Source organism: Mesocricetus auratus, unplaced genomic scaffold, assembly GCF_017639785.1.
Source record: "Mesocricetus auratus isolate SY011 unplaced genomic scaffold, BCM_Maur_2.0 Super-Scaffold_100009, whole genome shotgun sequence".
Taxonomy (NCBI): domain Eukaryota; kingdom Metazoa; phylum Chordata; class Mammalia; order Rodentia; family Cricetidae; genus Mesocricetus; species Mesocricetus auratus.
In genome coordinates, this window is record NW_024429193.1 from 34572246 (window position 1) to 34596021 (window position 23776).

At 42.0% G+C, this 23776-nt stretch overlaps 1 protein-coding gene across 1 annotated transcript in view; it reads right to left on the reverse strand.

The window, feature by feature from the left end:
* The window catches only part of Prss12 (serine protease 12), a 53579-nt gene extending 39317 nt beyond the window's left edge, over positions 1–14262 (reverse strand). The window contains exon 1 of the mRNA XM_040751912.1: positions 13479–14262. Coding sequence (XP_040607846.1) covers positions 13479–13962 — 484 coding nt within the window. The 5' untranslated portion in view covers positions 13963–14262. The remainder of the gene's footprint in view (positions 1–13478) is intronic.
* Positions 14263–23776: the final 9514 nt, after the last annotated feature.

Sequence of the window (23776 nt, forward strand, 5' to 3'; positions counted from 1 at the left end):
GACAATTATAAATTGGGAAAGCATCTGTTCCAGTTGCAATATTTCATGCTTGCTATCAAGATCATCTTGAACCTTTTAAGATTTCCAATTGTCAATTTAAGTGTTTCATGTATGACATAATATACAGTGCATAATATTTCTGTAACTAAGATATAAAAAATGTAAAACTGCATATTATTTGAAAACCAACCAGAATTCAGAATTAGATACATTCATATACAATAGTATTTAATTATATTGTTGAATATGATTCAGATTGTGTATACTTAAACACTTAAAAATGATTTAACTAAGGTGTATTTATCATCTAGAACCATACTTAAAACACAATGAAACTAGAACAAGGTTCTTTTTTAGTGACAAGAAAAGATACACACGATAGCAGCTGCCACTTTCTGGTGTCACGCCTCATGCACCAGATGTCTATTTCACAAAACACTATGTTTTTAAATCTCCTTGACAACAAACTTCATTCCAATAAATGGGAATATGGCCCAGTCCAAATAATGAGGTTGTTTTGTTATTCTGTTTCCTCTGAAAATCTAATGGCAGATGTTAGTTTTATCAAATGTAAAAAAATTATCAAAGCACTTCTATTTTTATAAAAGGAAGAAATTAATAAAGCTGGATTTGGAAGAAAAAAGCATACATCGCACATTTGAATACATATAAATCAAGGAAATAAAAACGTTAAATCAGAAACACTTAAAATTTACATTTTTAAATTTTACTTTATGTGTACAGTATTTTGCCTGCATGTGATTATGTTTGCCTTGTGTGTCCCTAGTGACCTGGAGGTCAAAAGAAGGAAACAGATCCCCTGGAATTAGAGTTACGAATGGTTGTTCACTATTAAGTGAGTGCTGGGAATTGAAACCCAGTCCTTTGCAAAAGCAACAAATGTTCTTAACATCTGAGTTATCCCTCCCGTCTTCGGAAGCCTCATCATCAGTCTTGAATATCTCCTTGTATAAGCTTTTGGTACCTAAGCTGTGACCAAGAAGAAAGTGGGAAATTTGCAGACATAAAATAGAAGTTCAGATGTTTTTGTGCAAGTTGTCTGTCACCTGGCCAAGTGCGGTTTAAAATGAGGCATGGCCTTAACTAAGCGTCTCCAAGCTCTGCCAACCAGTGTGAAAAAGGAGAAGTTTAGATACCTGGAGATTTCTTCCAACTCCAGTATTCTATGTTAGAAATTGTAATTATGTGCCAACAAAACCTGGAAACTCATTCATAAAATAATAGCATGCAGATGTGATCTACTTTTAGCTCATTAATATATATAATAAAAGGTACAGACTGATTATAATTTAAAAATATCCAACACTTAGCTGGTGAACATGGTAATAACTATAATTGCTTTCATGCTACAGCTTCCATCAATCAAACAATAAACAGTTGAGAGATATTGAAAATATGGATGTGCCTTCCCAGTCAGAAAGCTAGGTTGTTCTGCTTTTATTAAGAAGATCTTGTGCTTTAATAGAGGAGGGACACTAAAGGATGACATAGACAATCATATTGGCTTCTGTTTGTTGGGTGATAATTTATATTCTTTCTCTGATCAAAACAGGGTGAGGCCACTGATAGATTGTTTTAGTGGATGGTGCCATATCTATGTGTACTTGGGTAGTGCTAATGGATTCAGTGTGGTACACACACACACACACACACACACACACACACACACGGGGGGGGGATAAAGTTAAGAGGAGGACATATTGGGGGAAGAATCTAGGAGGAGATGAAAGGAGAGAGTAAGAGGTGGATATGATCAAAGTACAATGTAAATATGTATGACATTCTCGTGTGTGTGTGTGTGTGTGTGTGTGTGTGTGTGTGTAAACTTGGTACTGAGGAGGTGGCTCATTGGTTAAGAGTACCTGCTATTCTTGCAGATGACCCGACAGAGTTCAGTTCTCAGCACTCATACAGTGGCTGACAAACATCCTTAACTCCATTTCCAGATCTTACATCCTCTTCTGGCATCCACATACATCAGACACCCTATGTGGTACATATATACACATACATGCAGGCAAGTCTCTCATGCATAAACATAAATCTTGAAATAATTAAAAAGTAGATACCAATAGAGAAAGATATTCAAAGTTGGCCTCTGGCTTCCAGATATGCAGACACAGGCAAATATACCACATACACATATATACCACAGAGAGAACAAGAAAGAAGGGGAGAGAGACGAGAGGGAGAGAGAAAGAGAGAGGTTATACAGGATGATCTTTATTTTGTAAGTTAAGATATTAAGAAGAAAAAATAAGTCCTATTAACAAATTTTGAGATAGTTGGGCATTATGGCCCATGCCTTCATCCCAGCACTCGGGAGGCAGAGGCAGGTGGATCTCTGTGAGTTCTCTGCCAACCTGGTCTACAGAGCGAGTTCCAGGACAACCTCCAAAACAATACAGAGAAACCCTGTCTCGAAAAACAAACAAAAAAATTTGAGATAATTTGCATATTGACATGTTGTCAGTTGGGTTTTGTGATAATTTTCAAAAAGTATTATGTTTACATTATCTATCAATGTCACTTGCACTCACTTAACCACTCACCGCTATTATTTTTCACATAATCATTCTCAAAGAATATAAGCATTTAAGAGAAATATATCATGTTTGACAACAAAATCACAAGCAAACGAAAAGGCAACAATAAGGGAGATAAGGTCTATACTGTCAAATCCTGATCACTCATGAGACCACATAGATGTGGTCACACAGCAGACAGGCCATTTGAAATTCATCATAGAGTCTCAACTTTTAAACTTAGACTAAGCAAGAGAAATCCCTATCTAACCTAGTGAAACATTTGATGCACACTACATTTTAAAAACAACATGTCTGGGGTCAGTGAGATAGCTCAACAAGTAAATATTCCTATTGCCAAACTGCCAAAGTATTGTAAATTGTCCTCTGAGCTCCATGCACATCCGAGGTATGGTGATACCTACCAAATATACATACTACATAAATAAAGAAGTAAATAGGTTAAAAAATTAAGGAAATGTGTCTGACAGGTTTGAATAGTTTGAGATTATTTTAAATCACAAGATCCTCTACCAGTAGATATAATATTATGTGTACCACAAACACCTGCAGTCTGTTTCTTTTATTTGAAGTTTCCAACTGCTTGTTTCAATCAAATATCCATTTATTCATCTCAAATGTTATTTGAAGTTGCATTCAAATTGATGCATCATCTGCATTAATTCCCACTATCACCAAGAATTCATGTCTACAGAGCTAAAATGTTCTAGTAACAAAAACAAACTACAGCTGTACTTAAACTGCAAGCAAATAACGGTGAGACTTAATGCCTATCTGGGAGAAATAGTCTACCCCAGGGAAAAGCACACCAATAGCTTATCCAGTACCAAATAATCACATCTGAAAAACCTACATACAAGGAGCATACAGAATAAGATGGCTGTATTTATTTATTTGGGAATATTTGTGTGTGTGGGTGTGTGTATATATATATATATATACATATATATATATGTGTGTGTGTGTGTGTGTGTAGCAACAATTAATGAAGAGGTCATTTATTTTAAAGAGAACAAGGAGGGTTATATGAGAGGGCCCGCGGGGGGGGGAAGGGAGAAAGGAATAAATGATCTAATTATACTATAATCTGAAAAAATCAAAGAAATAATTTAAAAAATAGTGCCTAACAGTGTTGTCGACAAGAAATGATGCAATTACATCACCTAAATAACAGGTGCATTTAGAGATGGGAAAAAGAAACCTGAGGACCATTCAAAGACAGTGAAAATAGTTTCCAAGGCAACGTTCTACTGCATCATAATGTCTAGGGCTTGTAAACACATGGTGAGAGCCTGGTGTCACTTAGCTCTATCTGTAATGTGATAAGAGATGAGGAGTCCTGGTCCAGTTTTCTTTTAACAAATTCACACATACTCACAATTCTGAGAATCGATTTGCATGTCACCCACAAATGAACTCTCTGTTAAATAAGTAATGGTTTATTCTTCCCATGTTTATTTTCCTAGGATGCTTCAAGTGGTGGAGTTCTTAAAAACTATAACTGATTTTCTTAATTTGTAAGAGAGAGAAGCTGTATTCAACATGGTTGAGAAGTTGTTGTGCATGATCAATCATCCCCTGGACTACTGCCTGGCACTGTCCCCTTGCCTCCAAACCTAGGCAAAGACCCTACAAGAACCTCTTTTTACGATACTGGGTATTCCTGCCTGCATTATAGCATGCCAGTGATCATCATCCTAGCAGAGATATCACATAAATTTACCAGTTGTTACAAGGGAGTAAACTAATCAGGCAGGTGTATAGACCACCTCAGACTGTATACAGAGAAGGGTAAACAGTGGCTTTCAGGACCCTACAAGAGACATGTTCCAGTACTAGAGGTTTTGTCCTAATGGCCACACAGATTTGCATTAAGGCTATGGATATGATGTGTGTATGTGTAGACACACATTTGGGGTGGTTTGAAAGAAAATGGCCCCCAAAGGGAGTGGCACTATTAGGAGGATGGTCTTGTTGGAGGAACTGTGTCACTGTTGGGGCAGGCTTTGAAGTCTCTTATTTCAAGCTTCGTTCAGTGTGACAATCAGTCTACTTCCTGTTGCCTGTGAGATGTAACACTCTCAGCTCCAGCAGCATGCCTGCCTGTATGCTGCCATGCTCCTTTTCCATGATGATAATGGACTGAACCTCTGAACTGTAAGACAGCCACCCCCATTAAATGGTTTCTTTGTAAGAGTTGCCATGGTCATGGTGTCTTTTCACAGCCATAAAAACCCAAACTAGGACACAAATTTATACAAATTTATAGGTACACAATTATAAATGGGAAGGGGAATAACTTTAGCTCAATGAAAGAAAGGATAAAAAGCAGACCAATCATACATTCAAAAACTAAGTGCTCTTGCTGCACACATCAACAGTATCGTTTATCACATACATTGAAACTAAATTCTTTGCTTGGCAGGTACTTTCCAATTGCCGCAAGCCTGAGTTATCAAAAATGACCTATCCCCTTCTGTCACACATAAAAACACCCTTCACTGTGGCAGCTAACTGCTCTGGATCATATTCTGTTTGTTTGCTTGCTTGCTTGCTTGCTTGTTATATAAAGACAGGATTCCTCTGTATTCTAATAGATCTAAGCTTACAACACCTTCAAATTTTACAAGCGCAAATTTGTAGCAATTATTTTCTTAGTACTTGGGTTTTGAGATTTCACTATACAATCATTGGAAATTTTCTGTTTCAAGCAGAGGTCTGAAGGCAACTATGTCAACCATTATGAATGTACACACCAAGCAAGTTGTGGATATGTAAAATTGTGAAGGCTGTCATCCATGGCAGCTCGTCAGGAAGAGCACCAAAGATCATCAATTGGGTGCTTAAGAAAAACTCCAATCCCAATACACAATAATGCTTAGCATTCTACTTTCTTAACTTTTTGGCAAAGATATTTAACATACTGCCATCTTAGTTTTTCTTTCTATGTAGATATGTGTTCAGCTTAGGAAGAAAAGAGAACACAAAAGATTCCTGAGTTCATGTTGCAGAAATTGGCCTCATGGGCAGCTTTGTTAGAATTCCACATGTCCGTGTGTGCGTGTGTGTGTGTTTGTGTGTGTGTGTGTGTGTGTGTGCGTGTGAACAAGAGCACATGAGGACATAGCATAACAGGTAGAAAAGAGACAGGGAAGTCTAAATGTAGGGGGATGAGCAAGGACTGAGTGCAGATAATGAGCATGAGCCGTGCAGCACAATATAAAGGTAATTGTTTTTCTAGTTCTTTCTCTGTCAGATTTCATATTTTAACTGTATTGAAGTTCACTAATATGCAGACTGTGATGATATATTGTTTATGATTTATTAAAGATTGCCTGAAGATTCAGAAAGCAAAGCCAGCCTCAACCTATAGAGACCAGGCAGTGATGATACACACCTTTAATCCCAGGACTCAGGATTAAGAGGTAGACGGTTAGTTCAAGGCCACACTGACTAAAAGAAATTGATACAGTCTTTAAAAAAAAACAGCTCATACAAAGATGATCTCAGTACCTGGGATCACATGCCTTTGATCCCAGCTTTGGGGATGTATATAAGACAGGAGCAGAGTCTCTGGTTTGGCATTCAGTCTGAGAGTTAGTCTCTTGCTACATGGAGGAGAGCATAGCAGTCTGAGTAAATCTGAGGAGCAGTGAAGTCGGGAGCAGTCTGAGGATCGCCCCTTTGGTCTGAGCTGAGGTAGAGGTAAGAGCTAGTGACTGAAACTTTGCTTTTTTGATCTTCAGCTTGAAGCCTGAACCCAAATATCTGTCTCTGGGTCTTTTATTTACTGTGCTACAACAGACATTTTATCTGCAATTTTTAAATAATAAAGTTTGTAAAATTTAAAATAAAATATTAAAACTAAAAAAATTTCCCCAACATATAGCATGGAAAAAGAGGTGTTTATCACTCTCAATCAATTCACGGAAAGTAGATAGCTGCTAATGTTATTAAAATTCCCCTCATGAGTGTGTTTTTCATCCTTAAGGTTGCTTTTGAACTGTATCTTCTCAAAAGATGTTGAAGTGCTAATTCATCTCCTGTATCTGCGAATGTGGTCTTATTTGTAAACAGGGTCCTTGTGAGTGGTTAAGATGAAGTCATTAGAATGGGCCCTAGAGTGACTGTACTACTTACTACATGCAGGGCAATGTCAGACAGAAAGGCACACACTGGAATGCTGGCGTGGGAACCCTGGGCTGTTTTCTCTCATGAGGCAGGAACCTGCAACAAACCCTTCTCTTGTGTCATCAAAGGCAGCTTGGCCCAGACAATGCCTCGATCCTAGCCATTGTGTTTCAAGTCACTCAACTTGAAGTACTTGCGGGTTTGCTAGTAAAGTATGGCAGCCTCCCTGGCATTGCCCTTCTTTGGACGTCTAGACTCTCTTCCAGGGAGACTGGTTGGAGGCTTATCATTTAGCTTCCCTTTCATCAGTCAGTGCTGTGTGACCATTTGCTTGTGGGTAAATTGTTTGGTGGCATAAAGTTTGAGAAATGTTCTGCTACGGTTATGTTAATCATGGCTTGGCCATGGTTAAATTACCGTCTTTCATAAGACGTCATAGGAAATGCCTTAAGCAAAGGAATAGTTTATGTGATTTATAGATTTCCAGTAAGCATAGCACCAATGAGTAGAACTGGATTTTCACAGGATGTTTGCTCACTTTGAACTAAACCAACTCATACTTTTACTAAAGGTAGCTACATGAATAATAAATGAACAGTTACTATGAATTATAGATGTGAACTAATGGAGGTGGCTGGATCTTAGTTCAAAGAAATGCCATGACATTAAATGATGATTTGATTTCATTTTTACCTGGGATGTTATTATTCAAATCTACCGTTCCACAAATATTAAAACAGACTTTAGTTACAGGTAAGAATGATAATAGACAATACCAGCACACTTTAGTTTCTTTCAGATGGGATGAAAAGAAGTTATCAAAGTTAACATCCTTTACTACACTTGAAAAGTCAACATTCTCCCAATCCAGTTGTCTTTAGATAATGTTATCTTTCATTATTTGTAATGAACAAAACACTAACATTTAACATATTTTCCAGTGTTACATTTGGTATAGGACATATCAGTACATATAGTGCAATGTAATACACATATTAACATCTCCAAAATGTAACAGAGTATTTTTTTATTATTTTGAGTAGTTTATATGCTGAAATTTCTATGTTTTAAGAATATTTTGGTTCAGGATGTAGATAATAGCTTGTTTTTACTGGCAGGCATTCATCTTATTGCACTTGAACAATAGAAGTGACTAAAATTAATTGCTTTTTGTGCCTGAGGAGTTCAATAATAAATGAAAAAAAGATTGGTATTGTAACATGACATTTTTTGTTCTTAACAAAACTATTTCAAAAATTTATTATGATTCCCACATATTACAAATATTGTAATTCCTAGTAGTTTTGAAAACTCTAGGGGTAGGACTTATTTTTTGCTGATTCTTCATTCTCTAAAAACAAACGCGCATTGTGGTAATCAGTTAACCCAATTGGCTTAGCTTTTCATTAGTTTTCTTTGGGAAAGAGTGGAACTTATCAAACAAAGCTGACCAATATATTTGGTTCCCACTCATTATTTCTTCCTTGACTAATGGAAATGAATTATATTTACATCTTGGTTCGAGGAGAAAGGATTTTTTCAAAGATTCAGGATTAAAAGGCATGCAGGACAAGAGGGGAGTTCCACAACATCCCATTCCTTAGCCCTGGCTACCCTGGAACCCCCTATGCAGCCTATGCTGGCCTTGAACTCATATGTAATAATCCTGCTTCAGGCTCCTGGGTATTAAGATTATGGATATGAGCCACTGTGCCTGCTCAGCTAACTTTTTAATTGATATTCACTTCAAGCAGCATATGGCCTTCAAAAAGGAATGTCTATAAACAGCAGTATTTAGCCCATGTGTCCATCATGTCTATTTAAACTAAGATATTTGAGATGGCTAAGTACTTAGGAACAGATTAGCATGAGATGATAAAAGGCTGGATCTGGGGATCATTCTCTTATGACTTGGGATGTTCCCCAAACGTCAAGTGCTAAGGTTTGGCCAGCAGCTTATGAGTATGTTGAGAGATGCATGATGCTTGGCCAGAGGAAGACAGGTAATTGTGGGGTAAGCACTTGGGGGGAATTGGAACCCCAGCCCCTTATTCTTTCTCTGTGCTTCCGGGATGACAAGCCACGAGCAGCCGTGCTCCATGAGCACTCCACTGTGATGCCACACCTCAGAGCAATGGCTTATTCTTTCTCTGTGCTTCCTGGATAGAAGCCGTGCTCCATGAGCACTCCACTGTGATGCCACACCTCAGAGCAATGGTGCCAAATGGCCCATGCGCTGGAATCTCTGATAGCAGAAGCCTTCCCACCTTTCACAATGGTTAACTCAGGTGTTTTGTCAGTGATGAGAAGTTGACTAACATATTCCTTCTGAACCTTTATCATTTAATCTACTGTGTCACTCAATCGACCATTTTCTACCTGAGGCTAATTCACTGCTTGCTAAAAAGGAGAATTCTCAGAACAGAGTCAAGCAAGCTGCCCCTTTTGTCACGACAACTTAGACCGTGAAAATGATTGCCACTCTGAGTCAGGAAGCACTGTCTCATTGCAAAGGATCGTTAGAGGGAGGCAGTCAGCTGCCTGTGGAAATATGAGAGTGACCTCTTGCTCCCACTCAGTGAAGATAGATGTTCCGGTAAACTATGTTGTTATCACCACAGGCAAAATAAATACCAATGATGCTGTTCTGTAAGACCACACAGGAAACCAGTGTTGGCGTATCTTATGTCTTCTCTGATGCTACAACCTAGCAAGGTAAAGTCACAGCATAGCTGACATCATCGACCTTCACTACACATTCTAGCAAGGCCCTGATGCTTTCACATAGGTTTCCTTGGACTTCGAAAGAGTCACCTAAACAGCATCTCGTCATTTCACCTTAGAAGGGCACCATGCAAATCCTGATCTGGACATGGCAATTAGGACTCTGAGGCTAGAGCCCAAGCATTTTAACAAGTCTCTAGGTGAAATTTTAGGGCTTTTTCACATTTATTTATTTTTTGTGGGGTGTGGTGGTTTAAATAAGAATGTCCCCCTTAGGCTCATGTATTTGAATGCTTAGTCACCAGGGAGTGGCACTATTTGAAAGCATCAGAAAGAATATGGCATTGTTGGCAGAAGTATGCCAAGCCCAGAATCTCTCTCTCTCTCTCTCTCTCTCTCTCTCTCTCCTCTCTCTCTCTCTCTCTCTCTCATCATTCTCTCTACCTACAGATCAGGATGTAGGACTCAGCTCCTTCTCCAGCACTATGTCAGCATGCCTCCATGCTGATAATGGGCTAACCTCTGAAACCGTAAGCAAGCCCACAATTAAATTCTCTCTCTTATAAGAATTGCTTTAGCCATGGTGTTCCTTTACAGCAACAGAACCCTGACCAAGACAGGGCCATATTCCATGGTGCACATGTAGAGGTCGGAACACAACATGAAGGAGTCAGTTTCCTCCTTACATCATGTGAGTCCCAGGGATCAGGGATCAAACTCAGGCCATCGGACGCAATGGCAAATAGCTGTACCTGCTGAACCACTGTACCAGTCCTCTGTAGGTAAAGTTTAATGCCCCCTGTGAAAACTAACTCCCTGGACTGACTCAGGTATCCCAATCTCCAGAAAGATGTTTTATTACTAATACGTAAGTTTCCTGGAGCCAGAGTCCAAGCATCACATTTCCTGCTTAGAAGCATGAGCTAATGGACTTTCCACACCCCGCTCACCTGAGATGTCCATTCTGTTCCTTCAGCACCATGCCGGAGGGCCTTACTTCCTCATTTCTCTGTATGGGACTCAAAACTCTACTCTGACCCCAGTTTAGGCTTTAATAGAGGGATCACATTTCTACGTACTAGTCTTTTCTTTTGCTCCAGTTTTCAGTAAAGGAAAACAATGCCTTTAAAGAATAAGATACTGGAAATAATGTGCATTGTGCTTGTACTAAGCATAATTCCTTTTTCTTCTTCCTGCCCTTGGACTAGCCCACAAGCTAACAAGTGAGAGTTATGACACAGCACAGTGATTTCTACATTGCATACAAATAGAGACGGGGCAAAATGAGCTGTGAAATGAAAATGTACACATCTATGTGAACACCCTATCATTTTTCCTTCTGGTTTACTGGCAATATTCCTTTAGGACTTCCAGCAGGAAAGTGTAGAGGCTCCTTTATAAAGATGACTATTAAAAATAAATAAAACAAGCAAGGAATTCTTAGTCCAGCATCCAGCACAAAGTGAGAGTGTTCCATGAGTTCTAGCTGTAATAGACAAGGTCATTCTGAATACACGCCCAGAGCTAGAAAAATTCTTTTAATTAATTTACTCAAAAACTGCTTTTGCTGGGGCTGGAGAGATGCCTCTGCAGCTAAGAGTGCTGACTATGTAATAATGATGGCTGCAGTTTGGACCCCAGCACCCACAAAACAAGTGGAACATCCTGTCCATGTCTGTAACAGCATCTCTGAGGAGGGCAGAGGCAAGAGGAAGTCAAGGAGAGACCCCCACATCAAAGGAATAGGTAGAGTGACAGAAGATGTCCAGTTGCCCTCTTCTGGGCTCTAAATAAAGGGTACATGCGCGCGCCCATGCACACACACACACACGCACACACACACACACACACACACACACACGCACACACACACCATGAGCATACACTTAGAGACACAACGTAAATACACACAAAGAAATCTTTTAAAAATACATCCTGCTCTTCTTTACATGGAAAAACCTAAATCTCTAAGTTAAGAGTCTTATCCAACATTGGTGGGTCAGAACAATACCAATGTTTTCTAAAGAGCAATTCTACGTTCTTTCATTACTATACAGTATTCTTGCCCAAACCCCTAACTGAAATGTGTGGGGATAAGAAAAACATAAGACTCAGAGCATGCCAGATGTCTCAGAAGAATGCAGTATAGCTAGCCAGACTTACGAGAATGAATGACAGAGTCCAAGGCTTTGGTTATCAAGGTTGGGTCCTGTAAGACTGATTTGGATATTACATAGACAATCTCTTTCATGTGTATGTTGCTTATCTTGGGTAACTTCTTCTGTTTCTCTTATATTTTGTTACCTAAACACAGCCACATTTGAGATTTTGGCTGGTAAACACTAGCTCTGAACCTAAAGGCATTTAAAAATATTTTAATTTCTCTCCAAAGTGGGGGTGGTAGGAAATTCAAAGACAAGCTATTCTCTTCATTAAGACGATAAAACTGAAAGTTATTTGTGTGTTTGAAAAAATAGATGACCACAATATTTTAACTTGGAATTCTTTTTATTATGTCGTGAAGGGAAAATAGCCTGCCTTTTCTTACCTATTAATTTCCTAATAATTCTCTCTCTTCATCTGTTTATAAAAACTAAGAATAATAATAATAAAAAGCTGCCAATGATTGCTAGACACAGACCTTATTAAAACAGTCTTAGAGTAGATGAGGTAACAGCAGGGCTCTTCGCTTGACATCATCTCGAGTTTTTACAGCCACATTGGCATTCTGTCCGTGAATCACGAGTGCAGCGATGACTTCATTCTCCGGGATGAAGAATAATTGATCTTACCCTTCGTATCACTTTCCTTTAACTTGAAGCACTAACCCAATTGAAGGCAGAGACGAATAAAATGTCGGTGAGAACGGAATGACCTTGTGAAAGGTTACCTCCAAAGGCTGGAAGCACACACTTAGGAAATTTATGAAACTCCTGTCACAGAGTGTCATTGAAAACAGCCAAAGTTTCATTCTACTAGGAGATATTCAAATGTTTTATTTTTCCTTTCCCAGTTGTTGCTTGAGAAAAATTAAAACCTCAATATTAAATACAAACCCCCACAATTTGGAGTAAAATGCTGTGTAAAAGTAAATTGCTCTCTGTGAGTTCGAGGCCGGGCTGGACTGATAGCCTCCGAAACAATACAGAGAAACCCTGTCTCGTAAAAACCAAAAAAAAAAAAAAAAAAAAAAAAAATTTAATTGCTTTTGCATTCAAGTTATTAATGTGATTCCTCTGCTACCACAGACTTGATGCGCTAGTAACCTTCTTTGCTGAATGAAGTTGACTCCAATTATCCGTAAGTGACACGCACAGCTTAAGGAAATTCGTTTGACTCTAGCTGCCTCCATAGTTGCTAAGGCAGTTCCTATTCTGTCCCCTGCTTTTCTTTGTTCTTCCCTGCCTGCTGTTATTTACCATACAGCGCACCAGAACATAACTGTCTTTGTATTTTGGCCTGAGAATTTTGTCATGCTTTAAAGTCAACAATGGCAGTGAGGCCAACATTTCAGCAGTTTTCCAAATCTGGGTCTATAGAGGTAAGAAACTTTCCTGGGACTCTCTCACATTTAATGTTTTCCCTTCTCATTCTAGCAAAATGTATGTTTCTTTTCTTTTGTACACAGAGCGCTTTACCAAGACCAGCTGATACAAACAACAGACACCCACTACTATGCATAATTCTGCCAGTGCATGTGAAGAGGGGTGAGCGCGCACGCACACACAAAAACACACACACAAACAAACAAAAACAAACAAACAACAACAACAATAACAAAAAACACGCTGTGACCAGACAGACTTTATCTAGGGGCTAGAGCTGAGCAGCCTTCACAGCTTCTATCCCCATGACAATGGTCGTACGATGCACGCTTTGCTGACTGCCACTGTACAAATGGATGCACTTTACTAGTTATTTGGCTATCCAGCCCACCACACCACTGTGCAAACCGGCAGTCCTCTTCCCCTGTCTCGAGGTACACAAACACTGTCCCTGAGTCAGACTGCCTCCGTGCCAGCCCCCAGCTGCCACCTCTACCGGGACACCACTCACCTTGACTACAATCGCAGTAGCCCCAGTCCACTTTGCCTTGGGCATCCCGATAGAAACACCAAGGTCTGCCCACGCCGTCGGGGCTCCGGCAGAAGTTGTGTGGCTGCCCTCGCAGCTCAGCCCAGCTAGCCGGGGGCGACCGCTCCAAGAAGGGCGGCACCTCTGCCCAGTGGAGGCACCGGACACCGAGGTCGGTGGTATTGCCCCATAGCTCTCCTGCCCCGCAGCCTCGTGGGAGCCTCGGGGGAGTGTGCCGGGCGGTGAGGACCTGAGGGCGCTGGGCAGCCGGTACCCGCGGCGGGAGCGGGAAGCGCGGGGTCCTCGGTGGCCGCCACGGGCTGGGAAGAGAGTGCGCGTGTTGGGGACGCGGTGAGGACGAGGACATATGCGGGCGGTGCAGGGGCGAGCGCAAGGCCGGATCAGCTCCGGCCACTGTGGGCATTGCCCCTAAAATCACAGCCAGCACGCAGCAGGCGAGCGCCATGGCTGTGGCGCCGAGTGTGGTCCATGCTAGGCTCCGGGTCCCCGCGGAGGGGGCGGGGCGGGGCCGGCAGAGTCCTAGAGCCCCCTCCCACGCTCGCGCCGCCGCCCTGCCGTCCCGGCCCCGGGGGCGGCTGGAGGATCACACGGGACCCGAATGGTCGGCCCTGGGAGTAAAGGCTAAGAGCACTAGGAGCACTCTTACCCGGAGCCCGACCTCCACCCTGCCCTCGGCTGTCAGTCCCAGGCTCAGAGCCGGGCACGGAACTCCGTGGGCTCTTGGTGCCAACGCGGGGGACGGTCTAGGCTGCCGGTGCCAGCAGGCACGCACCACAGCCCTGTCTGGCGGCTCCCGCCTGGCACCCGTCCCTCCCACTGTAGGTCTGGGTTTTGCAATCTCTGGAGAAATGTGGATGGAATTAGATGCACCTCTCTGCCTTGGCAACTCACAGGAGAGAAGTTATCAAAGCCCAAAAGGAGTGTTAAAACCACTTTACTGAGCTCAGTTCTTTAAGGACAACTGCCGGACTCTAATCTTAACACCGTGTCCCAATGAACAGTAGCGGAAATTAAATGCCCGGGCAGACCCAGAAAAAGGAGCTTGAGCCCTTCTTCCTGCCTCCCACTTTCCACCAGATCCCTGGACACCAGTTGTTCTGTTTTTATAGGGACCCATCCCAATCTCCATCCTCCACAGAAGCTATTTCTCTGTACCACCTGCCTCCTGCCTGCAGGGCCAGGGCTTGAATTAAGCCTCTTGATTTACTGCCCCAGGCAAGAGCTGAGTTTCTTCAACCTGGCTTCAATCAAACTAGACTCTGCCTTTGGGGGATGGTATAGTTTTTCGGTGTGGTTCAGTACACCCCTTCCAACATCCCCCTGTACCACTCCCAAGCCTGTTGGTTTAGGACTTTAAGAATTAGCTGGTTCTTGACTATGCCACTAAGTTAAATAAGAAACAGGAAGCAGAGTGAAGATGACAAGCTTGCTTTCTGGAACGATCCTGTTTCTGCGATGAAGGAGCTCTATTCCGCAATGTGATGCAACCTGAAGAAAACTTAAACAAAATGTAAATGCCTACCGTTAAACCCTAGGTTTCAGTCACTAGTTGGGATCCCTGCACCTGGCTTTAAGGAATCCAGTTTCATTTACATTTCGTGAGTCATCTTATTGTGTAAAATAAATATTAAGAACTCAAGAATTAGTGCATTTGTCAAAACTTTATTCAAGGTTAATTCAAGATAGTTTAATTAATTATTTTGAGTTTTCCACTACTATTTTTCTGGGTCCAAAGGCATAGTTAAAACCATACTTGGTTTCTTTGGGGGGGGAGGTGTTATTGTTTGTTTAGTTCCTCATGCCACCACTGTCTGGTAAGACTGCACTTGTAGAAGAGAGTAAGATAATATATACCTGGGCTTGTCACTTTGGTTATTGTAGTAGGAGCTGACTGAGCCGGTCAGTCACAGATTTTTGACGTGTTAGAAAACAGTTGTAATCCAGGCCAGTCTTTGTGTTTTCCAGCTGTCTCTTCCAGTTTGGGCAGTACCTGATGTCCCCGGGAGATGCTGTCTTACCCTCCAGACTGGCTTTCTTGGACCCGAATCTCCTCTCCTCTCTCCATGACTTCTACAACTATGGATGCCACACTTCCTAAACATCCATAAATCAACTAGCACACATCTCGTACACACCTTGCAGACAGGGAAACAATGAGAAAGAAATAAGTTAACCGACGAGATGACTCCGTGAATACAGTGCTTACATCACTCCCACAAGACTGAGGGTGTGAGTTTGGATTCCCACATGCAAAGGGACAGGGTAAGTACCCATCTGAAATCCAGAGGCAGATAGGGGGTGCAATCATGCTGTGAAGCTCCTGGGACAGCTGGGGGGGGGGGCGGGCAAAGCAAAGAGAATGTCTCAAAGTGGAAGGAAGGACTGAGGTTGTCTCCTGACCTGCACATACAGGCTATGGTGCACACATGCACATGCATGGGCAGGAGAGCGTGCACATGCGAGTGAGTGCTCTCTCTCTCTCTCTCTTTCTCTCTCTCTCTCTCTCTCTCTCTCTCTCTCTCTCTCTCGTCATGCGTGTAGAGATAATGAAGTAGGCAATGGTTGGAAGTCAGTTCCACAGCACAAAGCCTTGGACAGTCAGGCCAGCCTTCCAGCTTCCTGTTCCAAAGAGGAACTAACACTTTTCTTACATTTAACTTTAGAAAACCAACACACACAGAGCAGAGTTACACAGGAAAAACCACATCTGGATTTCACAGTTTCTCTTTTAAAAACCCACCTTTCTTTGAAAATAAAATGGTGTTTGTGTAACTGGAGCATGGACTGGGGGCCTCAACCTGGGTTTTGTCTTCTGTTTTGCAGGCAAAGTAGGATTAACAGTCTGTCCTTTGTGTAGTGTTCTCTCTCTCTTGTCATCCACCCTTGTTGCCACAGACATACATGCAACCGGGATTTCCAAGTCCCAAACTCATTCCTGAAATGCATCCCACTCCTTCATCTCTGCCAGGCCAGACCCTCACTGCATCTTCTACAGATTCCTGTCACCCCTTCTCTCAGATTTTAAAGATAGAGAGGAGAGCGGACAGCAACCCTGTCAGGACTCCATAGTTCATTCTTTCTCGGCCTTCCAATCCTCAACGGAGCACTTCTGTCCTCCGCAGGTACTCCCCACCACAACTCTAGAAAGCCCACGGCAGACCCCCATAATCTTCCTTTAACACTTCCAACCCCATCAAGTAAACACATTGATTTGTGACCCAAGAAGTCAATTGCTTAATTCCAAAGGCTACTGTGGTTGAGAACCAAAATCGTAATGAGAACCCTAGGGAACTGAAGAAAGGAATCACTCTGCTAGAGCAGAGAGGGTGGGTGGTGTTCAGGGCCATAGAACACACCTACACCTCATCTCTTCGGGTTCCCTGGTAACTTTTCTGTAAACATTTTGCTTCATGGTAGCTTATGGAATCATTTTACTTCATTTGTTTGCTAAACAGGTTTATATCATTGGATTTGGAAACATAACCAGTAAGTATATTATTTTTACAGTTACAAAGGTGAATGTATAAATTAACTTCTGGGTAAGGACCATTTACGATTCAAATGGTGCCTGTATTTTAAAAAGCTGACAGCTTTCAAACAGATGGTGTAAAAGCACTGTTTACTTTTACAATCCCAAGTGCGAAAGTATATTAGAAAAACAGTGGGCATTCCTCACCCATATTTAAAAAAATCAATATCAGAGCCTGCCTTGGGCCTCAGGGAGATTTGAAACCAAAAGGCATCATCAGGCTTGCAGAGGAGTGAAAATACAGTTACATGGAACTGTAGCATTTAACTAAAAGCTAAAATAATAAAGAAATGATCCAAGTGATTGATGTTTATAGGGCAGATTTTTATGTGTATGTTTTATTAATTTATTTTTTTTACATTCCAGTCCCAGTTCCCCCTCCCTCCTCTCCTCCCACTCCCTCCACTCCCTCCCCTCCCTGCCTCCCATCTGCTCCTTGGGAGCCTAAGACCTCCCCTAAGATACAACGCAGGTTTTTAAGTTTGAGTTTACATTTAAAATGTATTGGAATTTCATATAATTTGTATACAGATGTTGGTTCTACAAACGTGCATTTAAAGCAAACCAAATTGTGTGTACAAACAGGTGAGGAATACAAGTTACTTTCGCCACGGACTTAAGCCTGTGTTCCATCTGGCTGAAGTCATTAATATCAGAACACTGGACACCTCTCCTCCCTTCTTTATTCCAGAAGCTGCTTGTCTGTAGAAAGGGGATGGCGGAGGCACTTGCAAATTAACTCTGGGAAAGGTGTTTGATTCATCTCCCTTCCTTTAAACAGTTTTGTCCATGCAATCCCCTCAAACACGCAGGGTTTCATGTAAAATGTTTTGCCTGAGGAGTTTGCATAAGGACAATGAGCAGTTTCAAACCTCCCTGCCTTCCAGCTGCAAGTCAGCGGATCACTCATGAGCAGGTGAAGAGATGGCAGGAAAAGCAGCAGCCAAACTGCTTGCTGGTGATCTGGGAGTTACAGGAACTCAGCATTGGAAAGGGTAGGGTATCAACTTCCAGTGGCAGGAGGGATCTTTTCCAAACTCCCGACAATTGAACCTCCACCTCTTTCTTGAAAGCCAAACATGAGGAAATTCCTACTTGGAAGCCAGCTCACTCCCTCTCCAGGAGGTCTGCTATATCTGAAAAGGATTGACTTTCTGGAGCCAAGAGTAGCCTCTAGGGTGAAGCCAATGTTATCTTACTGTGTCTGCTTGCACAGTCCTGTGGGAGGAGAGTCGTTGTGGAAAGCGACAGCTGTGTTCTAGTGTCCAGTCTACATGGACCTATGTGAACTAAGGCTCCAGTCCTTCCTGTTTATTGGTGTCTTGGCCTTCAGGGGACGCTGGCAGCCCCTCTTGCCCCCATTCTTCTCCCATACTCCAGGACCGATTTGGGGAAGATTCAGGAACACTAGCTATTTCACACACTTTGGTCCCATGAGAGGATTTACTGTGTGGGGAACAAATAAGTCAGTGTGATTTAATGTTTGTGTTGCTTTCTGTTCATCTTTGAAATCTTCAGAACCATAAATAAAGCTGAGCTTAGGAATGGGTTGAAGTGAAAGGAAGAAGGAGGAGCTGTGGGTTGTTTGGCCTGCTTGTTTTCCTGAGGTAGGAAACTACTTCAGACATCCACGCAGGTGGCTGCGAAAGTCTTCATTTGCCTGGGGAACTGGTGAGGTAGACATGGGGGCTTGAAGGTAGGATTCAGAAACCCTGGCTTCCTGATCATGCATCAGTCAACCTCTCCAGATATAGCTGGGCTGTGATATAGCAATTACAGGTCCATGCTACATATTTGTAAGGATACCACTCTATCATTAGAATCAGGCACTGGGCAGATGGCTACCATTGGAGTGCTTGAAGTCAACCATCAGGGAACTTCTGCTTTCCTAGATTAAGTACACCTTCTATCATCCTCATCTTAATACCACGTACTAGAATCTCACCTCTGCTTAAACCCAAGCATGTCAGTGTCCTCACTAACACATAGCTCATAGAATCAAATCATTTGGTTGGTACGCACAGATTTTATCGGAAGAAGTGCCATTTATTATAGATACCGTACTATAGCTGTGCTGACTTTTTGCAATTACATAGCATTTAGGTGACACAAAATTACCTAAAACTTTGTCAACCCGAGAAAATTCTCATCTTTAAAGCTCTGCTCAAACTGTGACACTTCCTGTCACCAGATTCTGTTCTTGAAGTACGTGCTAGGATGGCACGCTGTGCTTACTCAGTTCACAACCCTAGTGTCACTGTCCCAGAGCTAACCTTGCTGTAGCTCCCATGGTGGGAAGAAGTGTTTATCCCAGAGTGATTGGTTCTGATGTCAGCTGAGTTCTTCCAGTAATGGTGAGTGACATCCTCTTTACAGTATAGTAATGTCATAGCTACTAAAACATCAGAAATCAGCGGCCAACACGATGGGTGTGCAAGCCAAATGCATTTCATTTTCTTATGGAATTTATGTATTATTTAATCAGCTAGGAGCAACAGTGCACACCTGCAATTCCAGCATTCAAGAGACAGAGCAGGAAGACCAGGTTCAAGACCAGCATTGGCTACAGAGTTAGATTGAGATCATCCTGGCCTACCTGAGATCCTGTCTCCAAAAACACAAATAATAGTAATACTAACCACAATCGTGAAAAATCAACAGTTTGCCCATAAAATTAGAGATGACTGGCTTTTATTAGATATCAGAATTTTTTTTGGTTGCAAGCAAAATAAATTTGGATTCAGAGTGTGTTTAAAGTCTTTGAAAGGACTTACATGGTCTCATACAAGATGAAGTTTTAAGTTTCCTTGAATTTATTGCCCTATGTCTGAATATGCTGTGGGGTCTGGATCCTTTTTCTTTTTCTGGCTGTTTGGCCTCTTAATATTGGCATCACTTTCAAATGACACAATAGAGATCATATCTAGATGGGCTCTCTGTCCAGAAAAAGAGAAAACTGTTGCTTCCTGATCTTTCTTTTAGGAGAAAATAATCTATTCCGGAAGCTTGCTAGGGACTTTTCTTTTCAAAGATTTCTGGGAAGGCTTACATAGGAACTCACAAGAGGTCAAAGTGCAGATAGTGACTGTCTGTGCTGTGCTCAGTCATAAATAGTATGTCTACATCACACTCCCTCACCCCAAAGCTCGGGGCCATCTCAGAAGAAAGACACAGAGGTCAGGGAGGACCTAGGGGGAACAGTGTCTTGTGCACAAGTGGTTACATGCACTAGATCAAGCCAGTCAGCATTCCAGCACAGAGAGGAGCTACTGACAGATGGCTGCTTGGGGAGGGAAAGGCAGCTTTTTTTAAGGGCGTGGCCACTGTTAGCTTGACCAAGCTCCAGTGTGGCCCCATACTGATGACTATATGGGCAGCACAAACTGGACTCAGTGAGCTATTGAAAAATAAAGACATGACATTTGGAAGGGGTGTTAGAGGTTAGGGGGGGGGGGTGGGTCTTAGGGGAGTGGAGAGTGAATATGACCAAACTGCACCTTACACGCATATGAAATTCTCAAGGAAGGAGTAGAATACTATATCACTGTAAAAAAGAAAGGTGCCATAGTTAGGGCCTGAGGGGTAGGTTCAGTGAGGAAATCGTTTGCCACACAAGCGTGAGGACCTGAGCACAGATCTCTAGAACCACAAAGAGTTGAGGGGAACTGCATGCGTCTGAAGAGTTCAGGCTCTCCTATGGCAAGACGGGTGGCAAAGACAGGAGAATGCCTCTCCCCAGGAAGCTCACAGGCTTGGAGCACATGGCAGCTGGGAACAAATGAGAGACCCTGTCTCAAAGATGGTGAAAGATGATGGCCAAGAACCAAGGTTGTCCTGTGACATCCATAGACAGCACATTGCACACAGACACATAGACACCCATGCAACACTCACACATGTGCACACACACACACATACACACACACTTGCAGTGGCACACTCACATCTGCACACAAATGTACATACAACTAAAAGCATAAAAACAATCTTATTGAAAGAAGATACTGTGTTTAGCCAGAGGTGGTGACTTGTGTCTGTAATCCCAGTACTGGGGAGGCTGAGCCAGCAGAATCCTTATGAATTTGAGGGCAGCCTGGGCAACATGGTGAATACTGGACTACAGTTTAAGACCGTGTCTCAAAAAAAATAACCAAGTAATAAAAACTTTAATATGGTATTTATAGTATGACATTACCATTTTCCAAATGCTAAATACCTTATGTATACATTGTCAACTAATCTCTTTAAACAGAGAGCAAGCTTCAAGCATCTTAATTTATCGACAATTGTGTCTCTTGCTTTGTTCTATTAGCAGATTTAGTCTCTTATTTGTCCAGCTGCAATAAAAACAAAAGTTTTTATCAATGAAATCAGGTGCCTAGGCTCTTAGTAGAATACTAAAAAGCTCCAGGACATCTGGGGCTATACAGTTAAAACCCTGGCAGGGGTAGGAGGGGGCGACTGGAATGCTTAACAGTTGTCTGATAAAACTTAATGTGTCACCCTGTCTGGAACTGTAAACATTTACACAAGGACAGAAAACTGAAAGAAATAGTGCAAGTGTGGCATTTCAGCCCTCCTTAAACTGTCCCCAGAGAGCTAGAATTTGCTTAAGGAGGATGTCACCCTTTTAAAAGTTATCTGTGGTAGAATAATAGGAAAGACAAAAATAAAGTAAGACAGCCATGCTTTAACTGAGTGAGATGGCCAAAATCATTCTCAGCCTAAAAACCCTGCTGCCCTCATTTTTTTCTTCTCCATGTATTTATTCATAACATGTTGTAACAACTAGGAACAAAATTTTCTAGTAAAGATGACATCAAAGAATTCTTTCTTCTCTAGCTTAAAAAAGTTACATTGTGAAGGATGCATCCTTCACTGTCTAACTAAAAACTTGGCACAGTTTTCAGACTCACCGGTGCTATTTGCAGCACAGTTGTGCAATGTAAGTATGACATAACCTTAGATGAGTCTTTAGCTTTAGAAGTCTTGGAAATTTCTACTCAGTACAAAAGGCTTCAGCATATGACACCATGGTCTTTGGTATCAGATGGTCGTTGGAAAGATGAAATGTGATCAACCAAGACAGAACTTGGCACACGATGCTGTTATGTTCCTGGAGTACACAACTGAGACTGAGCAGGTGATTTAATGCTAAATGCTAGGTTCAAAATAACAAATAATTACTAGTAAAGTTTTCATATGTGAAGGAACTGTCATTAATGCATAGTTACCAGTATGGGATACCTGCAAGACTCATAACAGTGGCAGCGGCCAGCAGCTAATTATGTCTAGTTGATAGTCAAGACTAACAAAACCAGAGTCAGCGATGCACAGATGGGGGGACTTCAACCAGCTCTAGCTGAGGTGCAGCACATAATAGCATGCAATCATCTCCCTAATTGAACAAGGGGGCATGTATTCAGGATGTGGGCTCTCCATTGGCTCAGCCCATGATAGTTTAGAGAAAGAACACATCTTAACAGACATTACCTTAGTCCTTGTCTAGTTTCTGTCATATAACTATAAAACCCCTATACCAAGGAAGCTCAGTGACTTTTTCCTCATTTGGAAAATTCTCCCAAATCTTTGAAGTTTCTCCTTCTTTTCCTTGGTGTGATGGGTCTGCTTGGTTATCAACTTGACTATATCTAGAATGAACTATAATCCAGAAATGGAGGGCACACCTGTGAGAGATTTCCAGCTTGGTTTGAAGTGGATGGATCCTCATATAGTCAGGACTTTTGAGTCAGGAAGGCACAAACCTTTAATGCAAATCTGGAGATGGGAAGACATGCCTTTAATCTAAGCCACACGGTAGGCTGGAAGACTGTATGAGAGCTTGGAAGAAGGAAGGAAGCTTTCAGTTTCTTGTCTGCTTGCCCTGGCCTTGTTAGCAATCCATTCTTTTGCTGGCATTGGAGCCTGTTTCAAGAATCTAGTATATACAGAGGACCAGCTAAGACACCCAGCCTTGTGTGACAGAGCAGCTACTAGATTCTTGGACCTTCTGTTTACAGCCAGCCATTGTTAGATTAGCTGGGCTGCAGCCTCTAAATCATTCCAACACACACACACACACACACACACACACACACACACACACACACACACGCAACAATAGAGTTCTGTGACTCTAGAGAATCCTGATTAATACACTTTCTAACTTTTCCTCAATTTCTTACTTTTATGCTGTCTCCAGAGCTCCCTTTCCCTCTTATCGGTCTAGTTTGGTTATTTCGTTCCATCAAGGCCTTTTGTTTAACTTCCCTGGTGTCTCAGACCTTCCTCTGTGTTCTATTTTAGTTTCTGTTGCTACAATAAACACCATGGCCAAAAGCAACTTGGAGAGGAAAGGGTTTATTTCAACTTACTCTTTCAGGTAACAGTCCATCACCAAGGAAAGCTAGGGCAGGAACTAAGGGAAGGAACCTGGAGGCACGTATTGAAGCAGAAACCACGGAGAAGCATTGCTTACTAGTTTACCCTCCATGCCTTTCTCAGCCTGCTTTCTTATACAACCCAGGATGGCACCACTTACAGTGGCCTGGCAACCCATCTACCATTAATCAAGAAAATGTTGTGCATGTCAGTGCATGCCTTTAATTCCAGCATGCAGGAAGCAGAGGCAGGAGAATCTCTGTTGGTTCAAGCTCAGCCTGTTTAAATTGGATTTCAGGCCAGCGGGGCTACATACTACATAGTGTGTGTGTGTGTGTGTGTGTGTGTG